General features: G+C 38.6%; 1 protein-coding gene across 1 annotated transcript; it reads left to right on the top strand.

The window, feature by feature from the left end:
- The first annotated feature begins 283 nt into the window (after positions 1-283).
- LOC133834857 (phytochrome-interacting ankyrin-repeat protein 2-like) lies at positions 284-2,663 on the top strand. The gene is made up of 3 exons (XM_062264626.1): positions 284-1,072; positions 2,057-2,228; positions 2,325-2,663. The coding sequence occupies exons 1-3, from the start codon at positions 935-937 to the stop codon at positions 2,537-2,539; spliced, it is 525 nt and encodes a 174-aa protein (XP_062120610.1). The 5' UTR covers positions 284-934; the 3' UTR covers positions 2,540-2,663.
- The last annotated feature ends 17,965 nt before the right edge of the window (positions 2,664-20,628 follow it).

The raw sequence follows: 20,628 nt of genomic DNA, 5'->3' as shown, positions 1-20,628 counted from the left end.
ATGACAATACCGAGTAGAGTTGATAAAATTAAAACTTGAGTGGGAGAGAGAGAATGCGAAATAAGTGTAGAGAAATATGAAAATGTTTTTTTTTAACAAAATAAGAAAATGGTTTTGAAAATACGATAAAACCCTTATGATGAAGTTAAAATATTGGACATTAAAAGGGTAAAATTGTAAAGAAAGCTGGAGGCAAATAAGGCTTTTAGTATATATCAAAAGATAAGACATCATATGCTTGATCTTTTAATGAAAGGATTTAATTTGATTTTTTTTTTATTAAAAGACAAAAATAAACGTGTCCGCCTAAATAGTATTAGTACTGAAAGACAACCCAAAATATCGTCCACACAGACAACTCTCCTCGCTCTCTCTCTCTCCTCTCGATACAGTCTCCTCTTTGAATTGGGAATTTCCCTAGGGTTTGGTTTGGTTTTGTTGGCATCAATCTTCTTCTTCTATATGCTCTCGCCAAACTCTCTCATGGAATCAGAGTTTCTCTGAATCCCTCTTCACGTTTGTCTATAGGATTTCTCCTGGCTATATATTTTTCGAAAAAAAGTTTTAGGTTTTTACCAATTATGTTCGAAATCTCGTCGCAGTCGGTCATTTCTATCATGATTTCTCTTCAGAACCTCCGTGTCTTCGGTCCTGGTCTCAATCCTTTGTCCTCTAACTTCTGCATCGCCAATCACTCTCGCTAATTTTCTCAACCCCTTTTCTTTTTGATTTGATTTCTTCCATTAAAATCTTCTGCAAGGTTGTGTTTTCCCAGATATTGATCTTTTCTATTTACAGTTTTCTTCTTCTTCTTTTTATCTGTGAAGATTTGATCAACCCTTTTGGGATTTCATTTTCCTCCTATTCAAGATTCAATATTGAATCTCGAACTCTGTTTTAGATACAGCTTGGTATTTAGAGAAAAATTAACAGTATGGTTGAAGATCAAGATCAGGTTAGTGCTTTGCGTCGAAGTTTGTCTAGAAGGCGCTCGTTTCGATCTGAGGTCGGCAGGGATGATAGAGGTTGGACTTTGCTTCATATTGGGGCTCGTAAAGGGGATATTAAACAGGTAAGGAACTTTCCCTTGATACCTGTTTTCTTTCTTTTTTGCTTTAAATTTGGACGTTGTTTTTTAATTTTTCGTATGTATTTTGCATAGAATTATATCTTAGGTATCGATTGAGTAAGATATGCGAGTAGACTATGTTAAGGGAGTGTAAATTGAAATGTGCGGGGACCATGATTAGTAGACCTTGGTGTTGTGTTGATATTTTGTTTAGATTGGTGGCGTGGGACAAGGATTGTTTTTATTCGTATATGTTATATGTAGATTTATAGTAGTACAGGAGATACTACTGAAGAAAATGTTATATGTGACTGATAATAAAGAGTTTTCTGTAAAAAAAATTAAGAGTCGATAGTCACTCAACTGTGATGGTAATGAATCACTATCAGAGTTGAGCAGTTCTGATATTGTCTTTTATATGTGACGTTGGGCGTTCGACGAGCTAGATGGCATAGTTATACCATAATACTATGTTTTTTATCCTTTTAATCAAAATGCATTAGGGGTAATCTCGTTTATTTACTTCTCCTTTATTTGTAATTTGTAGTAATAAAAGTTTTTGATGAATTTTCATTGGGAACCTTTGAACAAATTAACTTTAGGCTTTTTCATGGGTTTCAAAGTATAGTTTAGGATATGAACTTTATCCTCTCACCACCCATATTTTTTTTAGAAAGTAGAATATTTTTTGCTTTGTTTTTAATTTTTTTTTTTATATTATATGTAATATAGAATTGGTCGTTAATTAATGATCGATATTTCTGTATCGGTCTGATTCAGTGGCCTTGTGATGTACTTGGTGTTTAGATTTACCATGTTCTTTCGCATGGTAGCTGCATCCCAGTTTAGTTTTTCTACGCAGTATGATCTTTTATTAGGAGCAAAGTTAAATGAAATACTTTTCTTAACGTAACTATGATGGCTTATTTGTGCTGCATATGTTTATTCTTCTCACTAACGTTAACCGGTGCAATTGTTTTTGAACAGGTGAAGCGTCTTCTTGATGATGGAATGGACGTGAATGTGCCTGCTTGGGGCCCGAAATCGAAAGGGGTAACTCCTCTCCACTTGGCTGCCGAGGGTGGCCACCTTTCAGTTATGGATGAACTACTTGAGCGTGGTGCAAATATTGATGCTAGAACTAAGGGTGCCTGTGGCTGTGAGTGTTTTCATGAAGGCCTTCCCCCCTCTGTTTATAGATTCATAAGGTCATGTCTAATTTTTATTTTTTGTCAACCTCTTGATGCCAAATCAGGGACTCCACTTCACAATGCAGCCAAAGAACGGAGGAGAGCAGCAGTGAAGTTTTTAGTTGAGAATGGGGCATTCTTACCACCAGATATCAACGATTGCAGGTTCAACCCCCCGCTCCATTACTGTCCTGGCCTTGACTGGGCATACGAGGAGTTGGAACGTCTACAACAAGAGAGCTCATCTTCTGGAGAGACTTCTTCCAGCTCTGAAAGCTAAATTACAATCTTTTATCAGTTGTTTGATCTGGATCCCTTGGTGTGCTTGGTGCTGTTATGTTGAAACTATTGAATATACCGACTACTTGTTAATGTGTTCTATGTTGTGCTGTGGTTGTGTTGAATTGGTTGTTTGGGCATGCAGACATTTATTGCAATTGAGTCTGACGAGTCATGAGTCAGGTATGGTCCCTGATCTTGCAGTTGAGTCTTACGAGTCATGAGTCAGGTATGGTCCCTGATCTTGCAGTTGAGTCTTACGAGTCATGAGTCAGGTATGGTCCATGATCTTGCAGTTGAGTCTTACGAGTCATGAGTCAGGTATGGTCCATGAGTGTCTTGTCAAATTTACAAACCTGGTTACAGTGGAAGTTTTACTTCAACTGGCTGCCCTGCAGTACACAGATGTGTGCACCAAATTATGCACTAAAACAATCACATTATACCTGGTTATTCAGTATAACAGTTTTTTTTTTACCAGTTACATTCATTAAGACAAACTCTTTTTAAAAGCATTGTCACTGCAGTTGGTTAAATGTTTTTGTGTATATGTACTTCGTGTAGGGTTGTATGACGATTTCCTACGTATTCTAAGGTCTTTATGTATTGCGAGAAGTAAACCCGTAGCTAGTTATACTAAAAAAACAAGACTTGAAAATAAATAAACCTTTTCATAAAGGCAAAAGAAATAAAATATTTATTGGGATAAGGAATGGAAAAAGTTAAACAAGGTTTTTTTTAAAAAGGAAAATAGAAAAAAATGTGTTACAAAATAGAAATGGAATGGTAATCCTAATGGCAATAGGACTAGAAATAAGAATTGAATGAAATTGTTTTGTTTGGTAGACTTTAGAAATAATAATTATTATGTTTAATATTCTATGTAATATAATGGAATTAACATTATTTTGATCAAATTGCTCTTACTCTCATAATTAATATTTTTTAATCAAATTATTATTGGGGAATTTACTGGTTTGGTATTTTATGTTTTTGCACAATATTATTTTGGTACATTCTTTTCACAATAATGTTCTTATGGTTCTTTGTATTTTAAAATCATATATATTTGGTACTCTAAACTCAAATTTGATTAATAAAATTGTCAATACGACCAAATTTTAATCAGTTTTATGTAATTAAGTAATTAAATTTGAATTTGAGACTCATATAATGGAGAGCAGTTTGATTAAATTGATAAAATTTTATTTATTAAATTTGAGTATATGATACTAAATATGTACGGTTTTAAAATACAAAGTACCAAATATGTACGATTTCAAAATACAAATATCAAATGCGCATTATTGTAAACACATGTATCAAAACGATACTCTACAAAAATATAGGGTATGAATTGGTTACCCACCCTTATTATTATTTTGTGATGTTAGTTTTTATTATATACCAAAATATTATATTTTATTTGAATAATTTTTTTTTACTAAATTACCCTCATATAGAAATTAAACAAATAAATACATATAAATGAAATTCTAATTATTAATACTTAATATACAAAATTTTTATAGAAAAAAATAATGTCATAATTACTTAAAAAAATGTGAAATAGATTTTTTGAATTAATATAAATATGTAAGTATAATTTCATTGAATTTTATTATATTTGATTATTGAAAAATAAAATAATAAAATTACACCTTGTTAGTATAATAAAATAGCAAATAATTATTACACTAAAAGAACAATAAAAAATGTTAATTGTCTAGTCAAAGATATTATATAAATATACATTATAATACAATAATTGATATTATTTGTGTTGATTAGAACTCATCCATGTCCATATATATATATAGGGAACGACTGCAACGCATCCTTTTTTTTTTTGCAACACCGGTACATCCTTTTTCTATTTCGGCGCCTGGATAGATATAATTCCAAAGTTTTTTATATGACGGTGTACATTGCAGGTATTTAGGTGTACATTGTAGGTATTTAGAATATCCTGCAAATTTTGAAGAAATTCTGAATAGTTTACGAAGCTGAAAACAGAGTTCAAACTGTCAAATTTTACACGCGTACACAAAAAAATAGGCACGCATGCAACAGACAGTTTAGACCTTGTTTCGGTACCATAATTTATTCAGAATTTCTTGAAAATTTCTATGATGTTCTAGATATCTATAATGTACACCATCATATAAAAATTTGGGATTATAACTATTCAGGTGCCGAAATAGAAAAAGGATGCACCGGTGTTGCAAAAAAAAGGGATGCGTTGTAGTCGCTCCCTATATATATATATATATATAAATTAATATAAACCAGCGTTGGAGAGTGGCATATATGGTACAACAAAAATTGTGATGGAATATAATGACTTTTCACGTGATTTAATTTAGTAAATCTAAATACATAGTTTAATGGATTTAGAATTTTTAATGGAAAAGTCATTCCAATGATAAAATGCAAACCAATCATGTGAATGGTTCAACTTTAGGAATATCAATTCCATTCCTATGCCCATTCATGTAAACCAAACATCATCTTAGGCGTCGTTTGGTTGTGGAGGTAATGAAAATGGAAGAATAGGAATGAAAATGAGAAAATGAATAGGAATAGGAATAGATTGGAATAAAAATTAATATAAATAAAAAAAATTGATAAAAAAATTAGTAATTTTTTTCAATCTTACATTGGAATGGTTTCAAATGGAATAGTTATTCCACCAAAATGGTGGAAAAATTATTCCATTGGAATGACATTCCAATACTCTAAAATGCAACCAAACAAAAAAATGGAATGAAAATTGATTTATTTCCATTCTATTTGTTATATTATTTTATATATAATATAATATTTTGATTAAATGAATTATGTGACAAATAATAGAGTGTGGCAAATATTATTTTGTCAAATGTCACATATATTGTGGAGTTACAATTTGAGAAATGATGATCATAATAAGTTTTGTAACATATAGAGTAAGTTACAATTCTTAAGAAATGATGATCATACGTTTTGTAACTCTCACAAAAATTCACCAATTGATGGGTAAAAGGAGTTACACATCTTGAATTTGATTTTCATTAGCTATAATATTTTATAGTTGTTGTGTGCATGTTTTCTAACCCCAAAAAGGGTTTGATGGCATTAGAAAATCAAATGGTGGATGAGAACTCTATAAATAGAAATCATCTTGCTCACTTGGATGTAATGTGTGAATGTGAAAAATACACTATATAATTTAGAACACTTGTGATGACATGTTCATCTTTAGAACACTATGATAAGTATGAGAGAAGGCTTGATAAATCTTTAGAAGCATTTCTAGAGAGTATTCCCAAAGTGTTCTTATGAGGGAGGAAATAGCTTTTAGGACAAAGGTTATGAACCTTGTTTAAGCCTCATGTTGCTCTTGAGATCTTCATCTTTAACCTTCTACTCTTATGATAATTGTCGTAAGTTATGTAATCTCTTATCTTCTAATCTTTTTCTTTTACTTATGTAATATTATTAATTAATATTGTATATATTTTGTGTTCATTTTGATTGTAATCATCTTCATTGTTAATATTCTCTAACAATCTAAAAGTTATTTTTCTTGGAAGGTGAACACTCAAAGTTTCTATTGGAGGAGGATCAATGTGATACTCTTGACACATCACAAGAAAGGAGATGGAGAACATTCATTTTATGGTATAAAGATAGATCTCAAAGTTCAAATCACTTATGGGTAAGCATGGTGGTTTAAACTCTACAATACACCATTTTAAATAATAGTGTGGTGATATATATTCACATATATGGGTATATATATGTGTGTAATTTTATGATTTGAAATATATGTAATCTATTTCATGACATGCTAATTCTTTTATAAGAAAAATATTTGATATGTCATCATAATCTTGAAATTGTGAATTCCTATATCATAATTTGTCATATATTGTGGTAATAGGAATTCATTAGCATGTAAATTAGTGATTTAAGTTGAATCAACATGTATATATGTAAATCATTATATGTATATGTGTGATTTATATTTATATGAATGGTAAAACATAATAGTATGATAAATCACATGTGTTGGCAACTGAGATATAATCATGCTAATATTTGTTAAATTAAAAGTATATTTATATGGGGATATACATGTGAATTATTATGGTGAGTTATATAATATGATAGTTAAGGTGATAGACATAGGTTTTATCCTACTATTGTTGGAATGTGATGAGTTACTATTTAATTGGTGAATAAAGATAATTATTTGAGAATTTAATATTTCTCATTTAAGTGTTGAGCATCTCAATTATGAGATGAGAAATGATGAACCTAAGGGGGTTACATCTTATGATAAGTGTGTCTTGCTATTGCAATAATGGATCAAAGTGGATCCAAAATTAAGGGATGGCATATTGATCTACAGCCTTGGAGTCTAAAGTGTAGTAAAAAAAATTTGAGAATTATTTAGTGACAATAATTCTTAAATATTCAATGTCTCAATGAGGAGACATTACAAAATTGGAGAAGCAATTTTGAATCTTAAAACAAAAAATAGTGAATGAATTGATGAGAAATTTGTTCATTTTGGTTAAAGATAGTGATATGTTTAAATTAATCTCAATGGGGAGATAATTTTAAAATAAAGCAAGAGGAAGTGTTAATTAAATCAACGAGGGTTAATTTTCTTTGATTAAGTGTTTAAAATTGAAATCTTCTAATTTCATTTTGATGAGAAAATCAAGGGATGTCAAAGTGGTATTTTCAAAAGAATCTCAAAGAGACTCTTAGAAAATGCACAAAAGTTGTTTAAGTAATTTTGAGATTATTTAGACAACTAAAAATAAACATTAGTGATTATTTGCTTGAGAAATTTTCACATTGTATTTGTGTTTACTTATTTCATCTTGTGAAATGTGAAAAGAAAGCCGTCAACGCGGTTTTTCGCCAACAGTATATTATGAAAATTAGCTGGAGTAAACTAGTGCTTAAGGGTAAACCGTAACAAGAATAATCACTCTTAAAGATACTTAGAACGATATAGTAAGAACACTCGTTCCTTTTTACGTGGTTCAGAGGTTAAAATCATCCTAATCCACGAGTCGATGTTATTACTGCATATCTTTCTATATTTTGACAGAATATTTGCATTACACAGAGAAAACCCAACCCCTTTTCTATCCAAGGTCTTGGTATTTATAGAAGAACCATCCTAGAATAGGTGTTGGGGTTGTCACGTGAATATACATCCCTCTTTTTGACCTATCATCTACAAATGGTGAATATTACAATATATCTTAATGTAAGGTCTAATCATTAGGTAAAAATGATCGTGGGCCGCTTAACATAATCAAACACGTGATGTCTGATCACGCACGTTTATATTATGTGTCCGAGAATTCAGTGATAAATGGACATGCGATCCCTGACCACGCACGTTTATATATAACGTATCCAGCTTAATAAACTCGTGGGCGTGGCAAGTGGTCAGAGGACTCCGACCTAAGCATAATGCCAGCTCGTACTTTAACGTTTCGTGTTTCTCAGCTCGTGTTATTATCTGGGGGGTTGAACTGCCTCTGCGGAGGAGATGTCAATTTGTGGGTCCCTCAGTATTGTTCTTAGATGGCCAGCTGTACTCGAGCTGCATAAAAGACCCTGGCTGAATATCAGGGTGTACATTTCCCCCCCAAGTCCCTGCCCGTGTCTTATGACATCATTCTCTAACTAACACGGTGGGGACTTTTAAACTTCTGTTGCGATTATCCATGTTTGCTCATTACTTGAGTACTGGACACGTGGAACGCCGCGATTGGCGCCTGTTCGGGTTTCGAGGATTGCATTAAATGGCCTGGCCACCTTTTTTGCCCCCGTTTAATCTTTCGAAACATGACACTCGAATCTTGCATTAGCTTGATCGGGCGGTCCGTGTTTCTTTATGCTTGTTACGTATAAATAGGGCTGACAATTTTCAGTGTCCATACCATCTCATTTGAATTTTTTCCTAGTTTTCTTTCCTCTGAGCTTCGAAAACCCTTCTTCCTTTTCTCATAAAATCCCAAAAATCTGCCACCGAAACCTTCGTAAGCCCAGCCACCAAGGATTTTTTACAAACTCTCCTTCTACGTTGCACATTCCTTCCGTCGACGAACACACTGTAAGTTCTCTATTCTATTGGAACTTTATTTTACTGGTTCTTTGTGTATTTCTTCATTCTTTATAACACCACTCTGCACTTCACTGTCACTAACATTAGGCTGTTCCCACATATTTTTGGCACACATGTTTCGGGTTAGGTTTATTGAGTAGGCTCTAAAATATATCTAGGATGGTGATGTTCATAAACTGGGTAAATCTTCGGGTGATTCTTGGGCAATTTTAGAAAATATCCATTAGGCATGTAGGAGATGAAAGGTTTTTAGGGTTAGACATTAGGTTGTGTAGGGGCTACGCTTCTTGGGCGATTTTTCTATAGACTGTTCCCCAAGGAGGGTGGTGGCCTGGCTTTCTGACACACGGATCCCTAAATATCAGGGGCCTGTTGGGAAACCTAGGCGCGTAGCATAGGCAACGCGTGGCATCACATAGGCAGATATTGCATCACCTCGCATGTTAGGACCCCTGGCCTTTGTTATTTCTTTTGTTAAAAAAATTCTACGTCTCCCACTAAAAACTCCATCGTTCTTATTCGACAGGCGAGCTTATGGTACCCAAGAAAGGCGCATCCAAGAAGAACGTAGCTGGCTCGTCGTCCCAGCAATCTCACAAGGGAAAGGAGATCGCCCCCTAATTCCCCCCTTCCTGAGGTGGAGAAGGAGGTCGCGGTCGCTCCTGATGCCTTTTTCGAGGTCGAAAGGATTGTCTCCAAGATAACGACCCAAGGAAGGGTCAACAAGATCCTGCTGTCCCATAACATCGAAGTTAGGACGGGGGCTCTCATCACTCGACCTCCCTACGAGGGGGAGTGGAGCTGTGCACCACTCCAGGACGATTTTCTGGCCTGGAGTGATGAACACTTAAAGGCCGGGGCCTTCCTCCCCCTCGACCAGTACTTCGCGGAATTCCTCAACTATGTGAGGTTGGCGCCATTCCAGCTCCCCCCCCCCCCCAACTCGTATCGGCTGTTGGCAGGATTGAAATACCTCTTTTTGAAGCACGAGTGGGAGGTCCCCACTCCGGCAGACATCCTCTATTTTTCTGCCTCAAAGCCAGCTCGGACCAAAGGGGACGAGGCGACGGGTTCTATTACTTGACCCAGTTCCCGAACTCGCCTGTAGTCATTGAGCTGCCCAGTCATCCCAATGACTTAAAAGACCAATTTTTTTTTATGTCGAATGGGTTTTGCAACTGCGAACACCGATACTTCAACCACCCTCGTAAATCTTCTTTCTTTTCCTAGCTCAAGAAAAAAAATTTCCTTTCACACTTAGTTTTTCTTGCGTGTATATTGATTGGAGTGTCTTTGTGCAGCCATTTTTGCGAGGACGATCAAATCAGTGACCCTTGGGGGTCAATATGAAACTTTGGCGGGGCTCCCGTCCAGCGAGAAGGACTACCGCCAGCTCGTGTCTGACGACACGATGTTGGCGTGTAAGTTACTTGTTGAAGGCCAAACCTTGGCCTTGAGAAGAACGCGGGCCAACGTTCCTATAATCCGCGAGCTCCCGCACGTTCCTGAAAGGAACGCTGAGGCCATCGTCAGCGAGGAGCTAGAAGAGGACGAGGTACCCCTCGTGCGGAAGAGGCGAGCTCCCGAGGCCGCCCAGGACCCCATTGCTGAGAGAGCTCCGTCGGGGGCAGCAGCCGGCCCCTCTGGCGAAGGTAACCCATATCCCTTTAGGGATTTTGAAAGGGCTGTTGCCGACCTTAGGCTAGTCAGGTTTAACCTGAACCAACTCGTGCATCGTCATCCTAATGACCCTGACCGTAACATAACCTTGCTCTAGTGTGTAGACCATTTAGTTCTTCGTCATGACATGGGCCATCCTAGGGGGAGCGTAGTAGTAGACAATACCTTGCCCTTTAGGTCGGCCTTCTTTGAAGAGTATGGAACCAATCTTAGGTCGTGGCCATCCCTTCTCCAAGGTGTTGTTGCTCTTGGACTTAGGCAATACGTAGAGGAATCCAGTCCTGAGGTAGAGCCTGACCTGAAACCTCCCCTAATCCAAGAAGTGGTTGACTTAGACTCTTCTTCCCCTATAGCAGTTCCAGGCCGAAGGTCGTGGAAATAGACTCCTCCTCTAGCTCGGAGGGTAGGATTTTTTGTTACTTCGTACGTATTTTCTTTGTAAATTGATGAACATATATGCATACTTAACGCATATCCCATTCTTTTTCAGGTGAGGAGATGGCACAGCGAGGGGAACCTGACATCCACTAGATGTTACAGGAAGGGAGATCCAGCGAGGGTCCCCTTGTTAAGAAACTTCGGCCCACGTCAAAGAAAACGACCCCCTCGACCAAGGGGAAAGGCTCGAGTTCGGGAACTTTGCCCGCCGCAGCCCCGGAGAAGAGGTGTCCGGTTGCACCCCCTCCTCACTTTCCCCCTGCTCCTGCTCGGGACCAGGTAGCACCGGTTGGTCCCCCAACTCCAGCAGTTCCCGCCGCCACTGTTCGCATCCCCGTCAATACCCAGGATCTGGAGCAAATTCCAAACACTTTTCGGGGGACCGTCTACGAGACGGCGAACCACGTGGTGGAGAACTTCTATAAGGCCAAGCCCAACGACCTGAGGGTGATCGAGGAAAGGAGCCCGGAGAACGTTATGGAGTCGGCCCTGCGGATGAACTTCACAGTAAGCATTTTCTCTGACCTGACTTTTATTATTTTTCCCCGGTATGTGCCTAATTGTTTCTTTTCTTTTTGTAGGCGGTCTTGGCTCAACATCGTAGCATATCTCAGGCCAGGGCTAGGAATGATGAACTCAAGGCCGAGCTCGAGACTGCTCAGGCCGCCCTGACTACGGCCTAAGCTGCTCTCGCTGCCTCTCAACAGAGCAAACAAAGTGCCAAGGATGCTTTGGCAGCTGCCCAAGCAGGTGAACAGGCGGCAAAGGCTGCCTTAACCACGGCTCAAGAAGGCGAGTAGGCAGCCCTTCACGCTGAGCTCGAGGGGGCCAAGGCCAAACAGTTGGAGGTCAAGGAGGCTATTCAGGAGGAGAAGAAGGCATCGACATTGTAATGCCCTGGGTAACAAAGACCGTTACACTATGTGTTTAAAATAGAGCAAGACTTGCTAATCAAGTCATTTAAACAAAATGTGAATCTAACGTCATCAACGGGTTAGGAATAAAATATTTTGGTCGTAAATAGGTTATTTAATTAAAAATGACAGTTTAGTACATGGAATCTCAAAACAAGGTTTATATGACATATTTACAAAGATTCCAGAAGTTATAAACAACTCAGGCCATTCTAATGGTAAATTACACATTTTAGGTTTCTGTCCCTGTACAATCCCTCGACCGTGGCGGCCGAGCAGTAGACAATGTACACCTCGCCCCCAGAGCTCTCCAACTCATGGTTGAATCTACATACCCTTACCTTTACCTGCACCACATAGCATCTGTGAACCGAACCCAGCAAGAAAACATAACAACATAGCATGATCAATATCAATAACCAACTATTCCACAAAGCATAACCAAGTATTCAACAAATCATAACATTCACCTATTCAGTGATAACAATCGACAAATTAACAATTCGTCATCCAGATAATCAACATATCATATTCATCAGGTTAACAACAATAATCACATTCATAATCAACTGTTTATCACAACCATCAAATGATACTCAGGGTCAGCGCCCTTAGGTCGCACCCTCTGTTTAACCCACTGTCTTCGGCTCACTTAGGCCGCCCCCAGTGTTATACCCACTGACTCTGACCAGCTTAACTGAGCTCAGTGATTAATAAGCTGTCCTCAGCTGCCAGTGGCTGAGCTGCGCCCTGTGTGCAAATATTGATTCCGACACGCTTAGGCCGCTTATCTTATGTCTCCATGGCATAATACCATCTCATGACATCATATTCGAGTATAGGAAGCTCTTAGTCGCTTTATGTTCACATGGTTTATCACAATCACATAACGACGCATAGAAACATAGGGAACACTTAGTCCCAACCTAACCACATAATCGGGTGCAGTTTTCTTACCTCTTGTTCGAGCGAGAAACACATTACGAACAACCCTTGAGAACAATCGATCCTTTGATCCCTTAGCGGTCACCTAGTCATAACCAAATATAGAATCCAATTAATGAAAACTTCAATAAAAGGGACTTAACCTAAGCCTCACTTCCGGGACCCTGAATTGTACCCAAACGGTGAGTAGATTCGATCCCGAACCCTAAGGATTGAAACCTCGAGCCAAAAACCCTTTAAAACACCTAAAATGAGCATCTGAGAAAACAAGGTACCGCGGTAGCACTACCCCCCTAGCGCCCCAGCGCTACAACCAGGGACATTTTACCCTGGCTGGCGCTGTAGCGCTACCCTCTGGGCGCTATAGTGCTAGGATCAGGCAGACACTGCCCTGGTTCTTCTCCCTTCAAATCCTCCATTTCCAACCTGATTCAAAAGCTTCCAAACACCATTTAAACCCCCAATTTAACCCAAATACCATATATACTAGTCCTAGGCATCATAACCTATCCAAGCTTTGCCAAAAACCCCATTGAATTCTTTACTCTCAAACCCAAAATCTCAACTGAACAAAATAGGAAAACAAAGCAGAAAACCAGAGTTCTAATGGTTAGAATCTTACCTCAAGCTCAGTATGAACTCCTCTTCAATGGTGGAGCAATACCCTCGATCCTCAAAACTTGATTCCCTAGCTTGGTTCCTCAAAAGAAGCTTCAAAATCCAAAGAAAAATGGAAGGGAGATGATGTACGGGAGAAGAGGTGAAGTGCTCTGTTTTGCTTCCTATTTTCTACAGCCTTCTCTGATTCATATACTCCCTTAAGGTTAAAAGACCTAAATGCCCTCAAGTCTAATTAAAATCCTTAACAGCCACCAAGGGCAAAATCGTCCTTTCGCACCTATCTCATTAACCATTATTAACACCCTCCAATTCCCGTTATTCTCAAAATTCTCGAATACCAATAATTCATATCCCATTACCCCCTTAACTTTCGACAACGCTCTAATCACCAAATTACCCCGGGACTCACCCCGAGCCCCGAACTTAATCCCGTTATGACCAAACCGCTAACTTATACCCAAATATCGTCTCATGCCGAACAACTCGAACATATCCACACTATAATGTGGCCTCAACAATAGCTTACCAATATGCACACAAATATACAATTACGCCCTCAATGGGCCAAATTACCAAAATGCCCTCATAACAAAATATATACCCATATAAATGCATTTATCATCATATAATAATATGATCCACATAATCATATAATGGCACAATAAATCAATTATGGCCCTCACGGCCTCCTAATCGAGGTCCTAAAACTCATTAGGAAATTTGGGTCATTACAACTATCCCCTCCTTACAGAAATTTCTTCCTCGCAATTTTATCAGTACTGCCCGGATATAAATTTCGCACTACTGTTTCCAGTTTCCCAGGTCATTCCTTGACCTTGCTGTCTCTATAACATTACCTTAAGGTACAATCTTATTCCTTAAAACCTCATTCTTTCTATCTTATAACTGAATTAGCCACTGCACATAGAATAACTCCATCTTCAGCTGCAGATCCCCCATAACTCAACACATGAGTTTCCTCTAACCCATGTCCTCAACATGGAATATCTACATACACTGAGTACAGCTGACAATGCCAAAACTGTTGTCAACTTAAAAGCAAGCTAACTGATCCTTTCTAGGATACAAACAACCTTAATATTTTAGGGTCCAACTTGCTCTTATCCCCTCTCCCCTTTATCCATGGTGATATTCTTAGAAAGGTACAATCATCTAATTGAAACCCCATGTTTTTGCTTTCCAATTCAATAAAAATCTTCCATTTACTTTGAAAAGTGAGCCTCCAAGCTCTAATCTTTAACAATCTCAATGATCCCCTAAGCTACCTCAGGATCTAAATATAACATCTCACTTATCTCATTCCAACAAATGGATGATCTACATTTCCTATTATACCCTGTTCATCAAGTGTCCTTCCAATAGCTGGATAACTCCTCTCTATCTCTGATTTACCATCAGTCTAAAAATTAGCAACCGTACCAAATTCCAATTATATACTCATTGTCTTCCTTAACCCTTCTAAGACCTGGAAGTAAAACAAAGTCTTTATTCAATAAAGTAGACCTTGGATTCCATGACGGTATATTATCTATCTCACATAGTGATTTGAATACTGATCAGCTGTGTAACTTGTTCTTACTGATAAAAGTGAATTCACCCCAATGCTGGTCTATAATGACCCAACCATCCCACGATGACCCACCGTCTGGCGGTCCACTGTGATACACATCGCGATGTTTCCTTATTCCAATTATAAAATACTTAGAGGCTGCAATATCCTTACTGGTTTCTGACACCTAGTCCTGACCTGTTAATAGGTTAAGAGCTTTGTCATATATTCCATTATGTCCCTCTCCATCCCAGGCTTCCAATAAAAAAAAACCTTCAAACTCTGGTACCTTTTCTTGACGCCTGGATGAAAAGACCAAGAGAGTAGTATGGGATTCATCCAGAATTTCCATGTAATTCTGGTGTCCATCAGATTCCAGATCCGATCCTACCTGACACTGCATAATCCTTAGCTAATCTAGCTAGGACTTTGCCTTAAATTCTCCCATCTGTGGTTCACTTAACTGTCTTTCTTTGATCCTTTATGAGATAATAATTCCAAGTATCAAACTGGCTACCTAGCCCACTAGAAACTCCACTTTAGTTCTAGTCGGATCCTTTAACCAACATCATGCATAGGCAATCACCTTTTTTTTAGTCACTGAGGTGTCATAACAACTCAAAAATTTATTCTGACCTCTAAAAAGACGTAGAACTCAACCTGAAATACATGTACCACCATGCTCGCCTAAGGAAAATCCTATTCCTAAGGTGTCCCTTAACCTTGGAAAATTTCCGTTCGTGAATACATCACAACACTGTCGATCAAGATAATCACAAATCCAGTTAAGATAATCCTTGAATACTCTGTTCACCCATTTCACAAAAAAAATTTGGCATTGGCCAAATCCTCAACACATGACTCAGCATCCCAAGTGCCCTTATTCAATATAACAACAATCTTTCGCATAACCTTCTCCCTGATCTCTAGCTGGTAGTAACCAGATCAAAGATCCTTAGCTGTCCCTGATCTCTAGCTAGTAATAACCAGATCAAAGATCTACCTTGAAGAACATCATCCTACTCAATAATTGAGCCTTTAGCTCTTACAGTTTCGTTGAAACCATTCAGTACAACGCCCTAGATCTGATTCCATCCCTGGCACCAATACAATGACCATTCTACCTCTTTGTACAGATGTACCCTCGACAAATTCCTTGAAAACTTATCCGAAAACTCACAGACTAATCCAGTCTGTTTTGATCCCATTGGTTCAGCTTAAGTAGTGTCCATCACACTAGCTAAGGTTCTAACACCCCCTGCAGTAAACCTCCAACTCTAATACAATTGCAATATATACAACGCCAATTACTGCAAGGGTTTCTCCCTTTTAAACTCAAGAATTACTATTCCTTCCTTACAATCCATCACCATCCCCGTACTTGACTAACCATTACATATTCAAAATCCTTACGTTGTAGCTATCTTCGAAGGTGCTTTGGGTGGTGGCTGACTTATTTACCGGCCTTAATGTGCTTTTGACAAAACTTCTTCATACCTGATCTCTTCCCTTCCTGTAATATGACCTTGAGTACCCTTGAAAAAAATGAAGTTAATACCTTCTGAAACCTTACCTATGGCCCTATTGCTTCAGTCATAAAATCATCAGTGTAATAGTCGTTCACATTCTGGTTCTAGTTGGGGAGTAGTTCAACACATCGCTAATGAACCTGAATATAACCCATTCATGTCATTCCTGTATTCTCTGCTTGTCGGACCTATCCATGTCATTGAAATATAAAATGATTAGGAACCTTTACTGTTAATCCATCACACCCCACTCGGTACAAGTATTAATTCCTGAAATGTCTCTTTCCTTGATCCTTATCTGGTAATAACCAGATCGATGATCAACTCTTGAAGACATTGTTGTAACACCCCAAGTTGCTAATAAGGTTTAGGACCTTGATTAGCGTGCCTGGAGGGCAATAAGTGAATTAATATGCTAATACATGAATTTAAATGAATATGTGATTAGAATGCATGTTTAGGTGGTATAAATATGCATGTGGGCCCCATTTGCATGATAGGGGTAAATTGGTAATTTTAGCCCGTTGAGGGCATAAATGTGATAATTGTATTATACGATTTGTACCATGTGAGTGTGGTGATAATAATGTGATGCACGTGCTGAGATAGTCCTAGAGAGCTAGATAACTCAAAAGTCACAACGAGAATTCACACCCGGCTCGGGAGGAGCCTAGGGGTATTTTGGGAATATTATAACTTGAGGTTGGGGATTTGTAAGTATTGGTTAATGGTATTTTAGTGGTTTGGGTAACCATTGGTAACTAGTGAGGATAACTACCCTAAGTGATAAAATGGTATATTTGTAAGGGATGAGAAATGACTAGGATGCCCTTGAGGTTTAGTTAGAAAAGGGATTAGATGGAAGGGTAAGATGGTCTTTTGGCAAGGATTTAGATAACTTCAGCTGAGAAGAGAAGTTATTCACGTTTTATCACTTGGGTATATTCTGTTTTGGCTGAAAGTTTGAGGAGAAAACTAGAAAGAAAGGGAAGGAAGAACGGAGCTGAAATTTGAAGGGCCTAGGAGGAGAATCAAGTGGTTGGAGGCAATTGGAGTTGATCATAAACCAAGATTTATGAGCTTGCTTAGATTCAGTTTGGGAATAGGAGGGATTTGCTTGGAGTTGGACTTGGAGAAGGCTCAGGGGCGAATTTCAACTTGAGGTCTCCGGAGAGGCTCGGGTTAGAGGACCGTGCTCGCGGCCTTGGTGCATCGGAAAGCTCGGGATACAGGTAAGAAAACCACTGTTCCCATAGAGCTTGTATGCAGGGCTGAGCCCAATATGTCTGATTTACAGGGCGTAGCCCTTTGATTGAATTTGCTAGTATTCAGTATATGTTTGTTATGCTATGAATGCATTTAAATGAATGTTCGGCGAGAGCCGAGAACGGCGCAGGCCGAGGTCGGCAGGGGCCGGGAACGGTAAAGGGCCGGGAACGGCGGTGGGGCACGTTGAGTGCTAGGCCGAGTACGGCAAGGGGCCGGGAGCAGCGTTGAGCAGGTGGAGTGCGAGTTGCCAGGGTGAGACCCTATAGGATACCTGGGATATCCTCATGGTGTGGACCGCGAACCCAGGGCCTGGTAAATCGCCTGGGACGGCATGGCCGTATGTGTTTAGCCTATTGGTGGCCTGATTATATGCTAAGTGTTTGTTGTGCATATGTTATCTGCTTGTGAGGGTTTTCTTGCCGGGCTTCGGCTCACGAGTGCTCTGTGGTGTAGGTAAGGGCAAGAGGAAATTCAACCAACCATGTGTATGGAGAGCGTGAAGCGGCGTGTACATGTTCGGCCTGCCTAGCTGCCACAGCCAGTAGTTTTGGGAGATGGTTGTATTAAAACTTAGATTTTGTCGTTTAGTCGACTTAAACTTGTAAGTTATATGTTGTAAATATTTCTAAACAGTATCTTGGGATCCCAAGTGTCAAACACTCAACGATTTGTAGAAAATGGAATTATTTTCAAAGTTTATTTCACTGTTTATGATTTAATCACACTTTTGACCTAAAAATCTCGATTAGCGAGTTAAATGCACGTTTAAAACTCACTTAGTAACGGCTCTAAGGAAGTAGGGCGTTACAATTGTCCTGTCTTGTAACAGGGCGTTTAAACTCTTCATCCCTAGCAGGTGACATCAATGAGTCCCATAATGCAATGCTCTGTCCAATCCATTTCTAAGTCACATACTTCTTCAGGTGAACTAGTAGTTCCTTAAGCCCAACTAGTATCATTCTTCATAATGCTCCTGATACCAAATCCATCCATTCCCAAGTTCCGAACTGTACCCAGCAATTCCTTGCATACTCAGCTGCATCCTTTCTAACCAATTTAGTTTCCATTCAGTCTAATCCATATACTTCGGGTGATGCCCTTGACGGTCCAGGGTTGTACCTTATGTAACACTTTAGCTTTCCCTCACTAACTTCCACGAATGAGAATATCATCACCTGTATTCCTTATATCTTAAATAACAAAGCACAAATAATCATCTCATGCACTAGAGCGGCCCTGACTCTCCGACCCATCTCAGAGTTTAACTTATAAATGAATCATTATCTCCGGCTACATCCATTTGTATCATAATCCAAAGTGGGTTGGTCAACCCACCAACCTCATTGACATAATCTGTCGCTATCTTACCACTTTCGGCATCCTCCTGCCACAAACACTTAATACAACTACTCTGTCTCAGTTTTTCCTTCTCATACTATAAAGAGTGGGATTAGCTATACCCATTTACTAACCAATTCCTGTACAAACCCAAACCTTCCTCAAAATTAGAGGATAATGCTTCTAAAGCCTTCCATACAATAATTCCTATCTGTTTCCCCCTCGGTTTAACCAATACTGGTGTCCCGCGATCATGGTATACAAAGCAGCTCGTTTCCCCCAGTAAACCTGCTGCAAATCTCAGGGGCAGATGGAGGATTCCAACCCTAACTATCATCTGCAACCCTTACCAAAACAAATCCAGGTCCAATTAACCATTTTGAGCACATACAATCTAAGTTAATCTGTCTTCACCAACTAAACCCCTCAGCCTTGACGTTCATACCCAGAACCATCCCAAGGGCAAATCCAAATAACCATAATAATCAAGCACACATAAAGCATACCAAGCACCAATTTATAATACTATGCATAAATTATCAAATTTCATTACCATTAGATGCCTACATACTTACTATACTTTCCATACCGATACACAGGTATAGCATATAAGTTCAATTTAAACATATAATCACCTGCAATCCATATACCAATCATTATCCAAGTATTCATCCACATGCAAGAGCAGTGCTAGTTAGCACGTCTCAATATCATCACACAGCAGTCATGGGCCAGGCCCTATCAGTATCTCATGCTCCCTATTAATCATACCAATTAATACACTCATATTTTAGTCAAGCACTTAAGCATATGATTTCATGTATCCAATTACAAACCCTTGAGTCGAGCTTGTCTTTAGCGGCGAGTGTACATGTCCAGCCAGTCTTCAGGAACCCATAAACCTAAACCGCTCTGATACCAAGTTGTAATGCCCTGGGTAACCAAGACCGTTACACTGTGTGTTTAAAATAGTGCAAGACTTGCTAATTAAGTCATTTAAACAAGACGTGAATCTAACGTCATCAACGGGTTAGGAATAAAAGATTTTGGTCGTAAACAGGTTATTTTATTAAAAATGACAGTTTAGTACATGGAATCTCAAAACAGGGTTTATATGACATATTTACAAAAATTCCAGAAGTTATAAACAACCAGACCATTCTAATGGTAAAATACACATTTTAGGTTTCCGTCCCTGTACAATCCCTTGACCGTGGCGGCTGAGCAGCTGACAATGTACACCTCGCCCCCAGAGCTCTCCAACTCATGGTTGAATCTACATACCCTTGCCTTTACCTGCACCATGTAGCACCCGTGAGCCGAAGTCCAGTAAGAAAACATAACAACATAGCATGATCAATATCAATAACCAACTATTCCACAAAGAATAACCAAGTATTCAACAAATCATAACATTCACCTATTCAGTGATAACAATCGACAAATTAACAATTCGTCATCCAGATAATCAACATATCATATTCATCAGGTTAACAACAATAATCACATTCATAATCAACCGTTTATCACAACCATCAAATGATACTCAGGGTCGGTGCCCTTAGGTCGCACCCTCTGTTTAACCCACTGTCTTCGGCTCACTTAGGCCGCCCCCAGACTTCGGCCAGCTTAACTGAGCTCAGTGAT

This window comes from Humulus lupulus, chromosome 5 (assembly GCF_963169125.1).
Source record: "Humulus lupulus chromosome 5, drHumLupu1.1, whole genome shotgun sequence".
Taxonomy (NCBI): Eukaryota; Viridiplantae; Streptophyta; class Magnoliopsida; order Rosales; family Cannabaceae; genus Humulus; species Humulus lupulus.
This window is presented reverse-complemented; position numbering and strand designations above follow the sequence as displayed.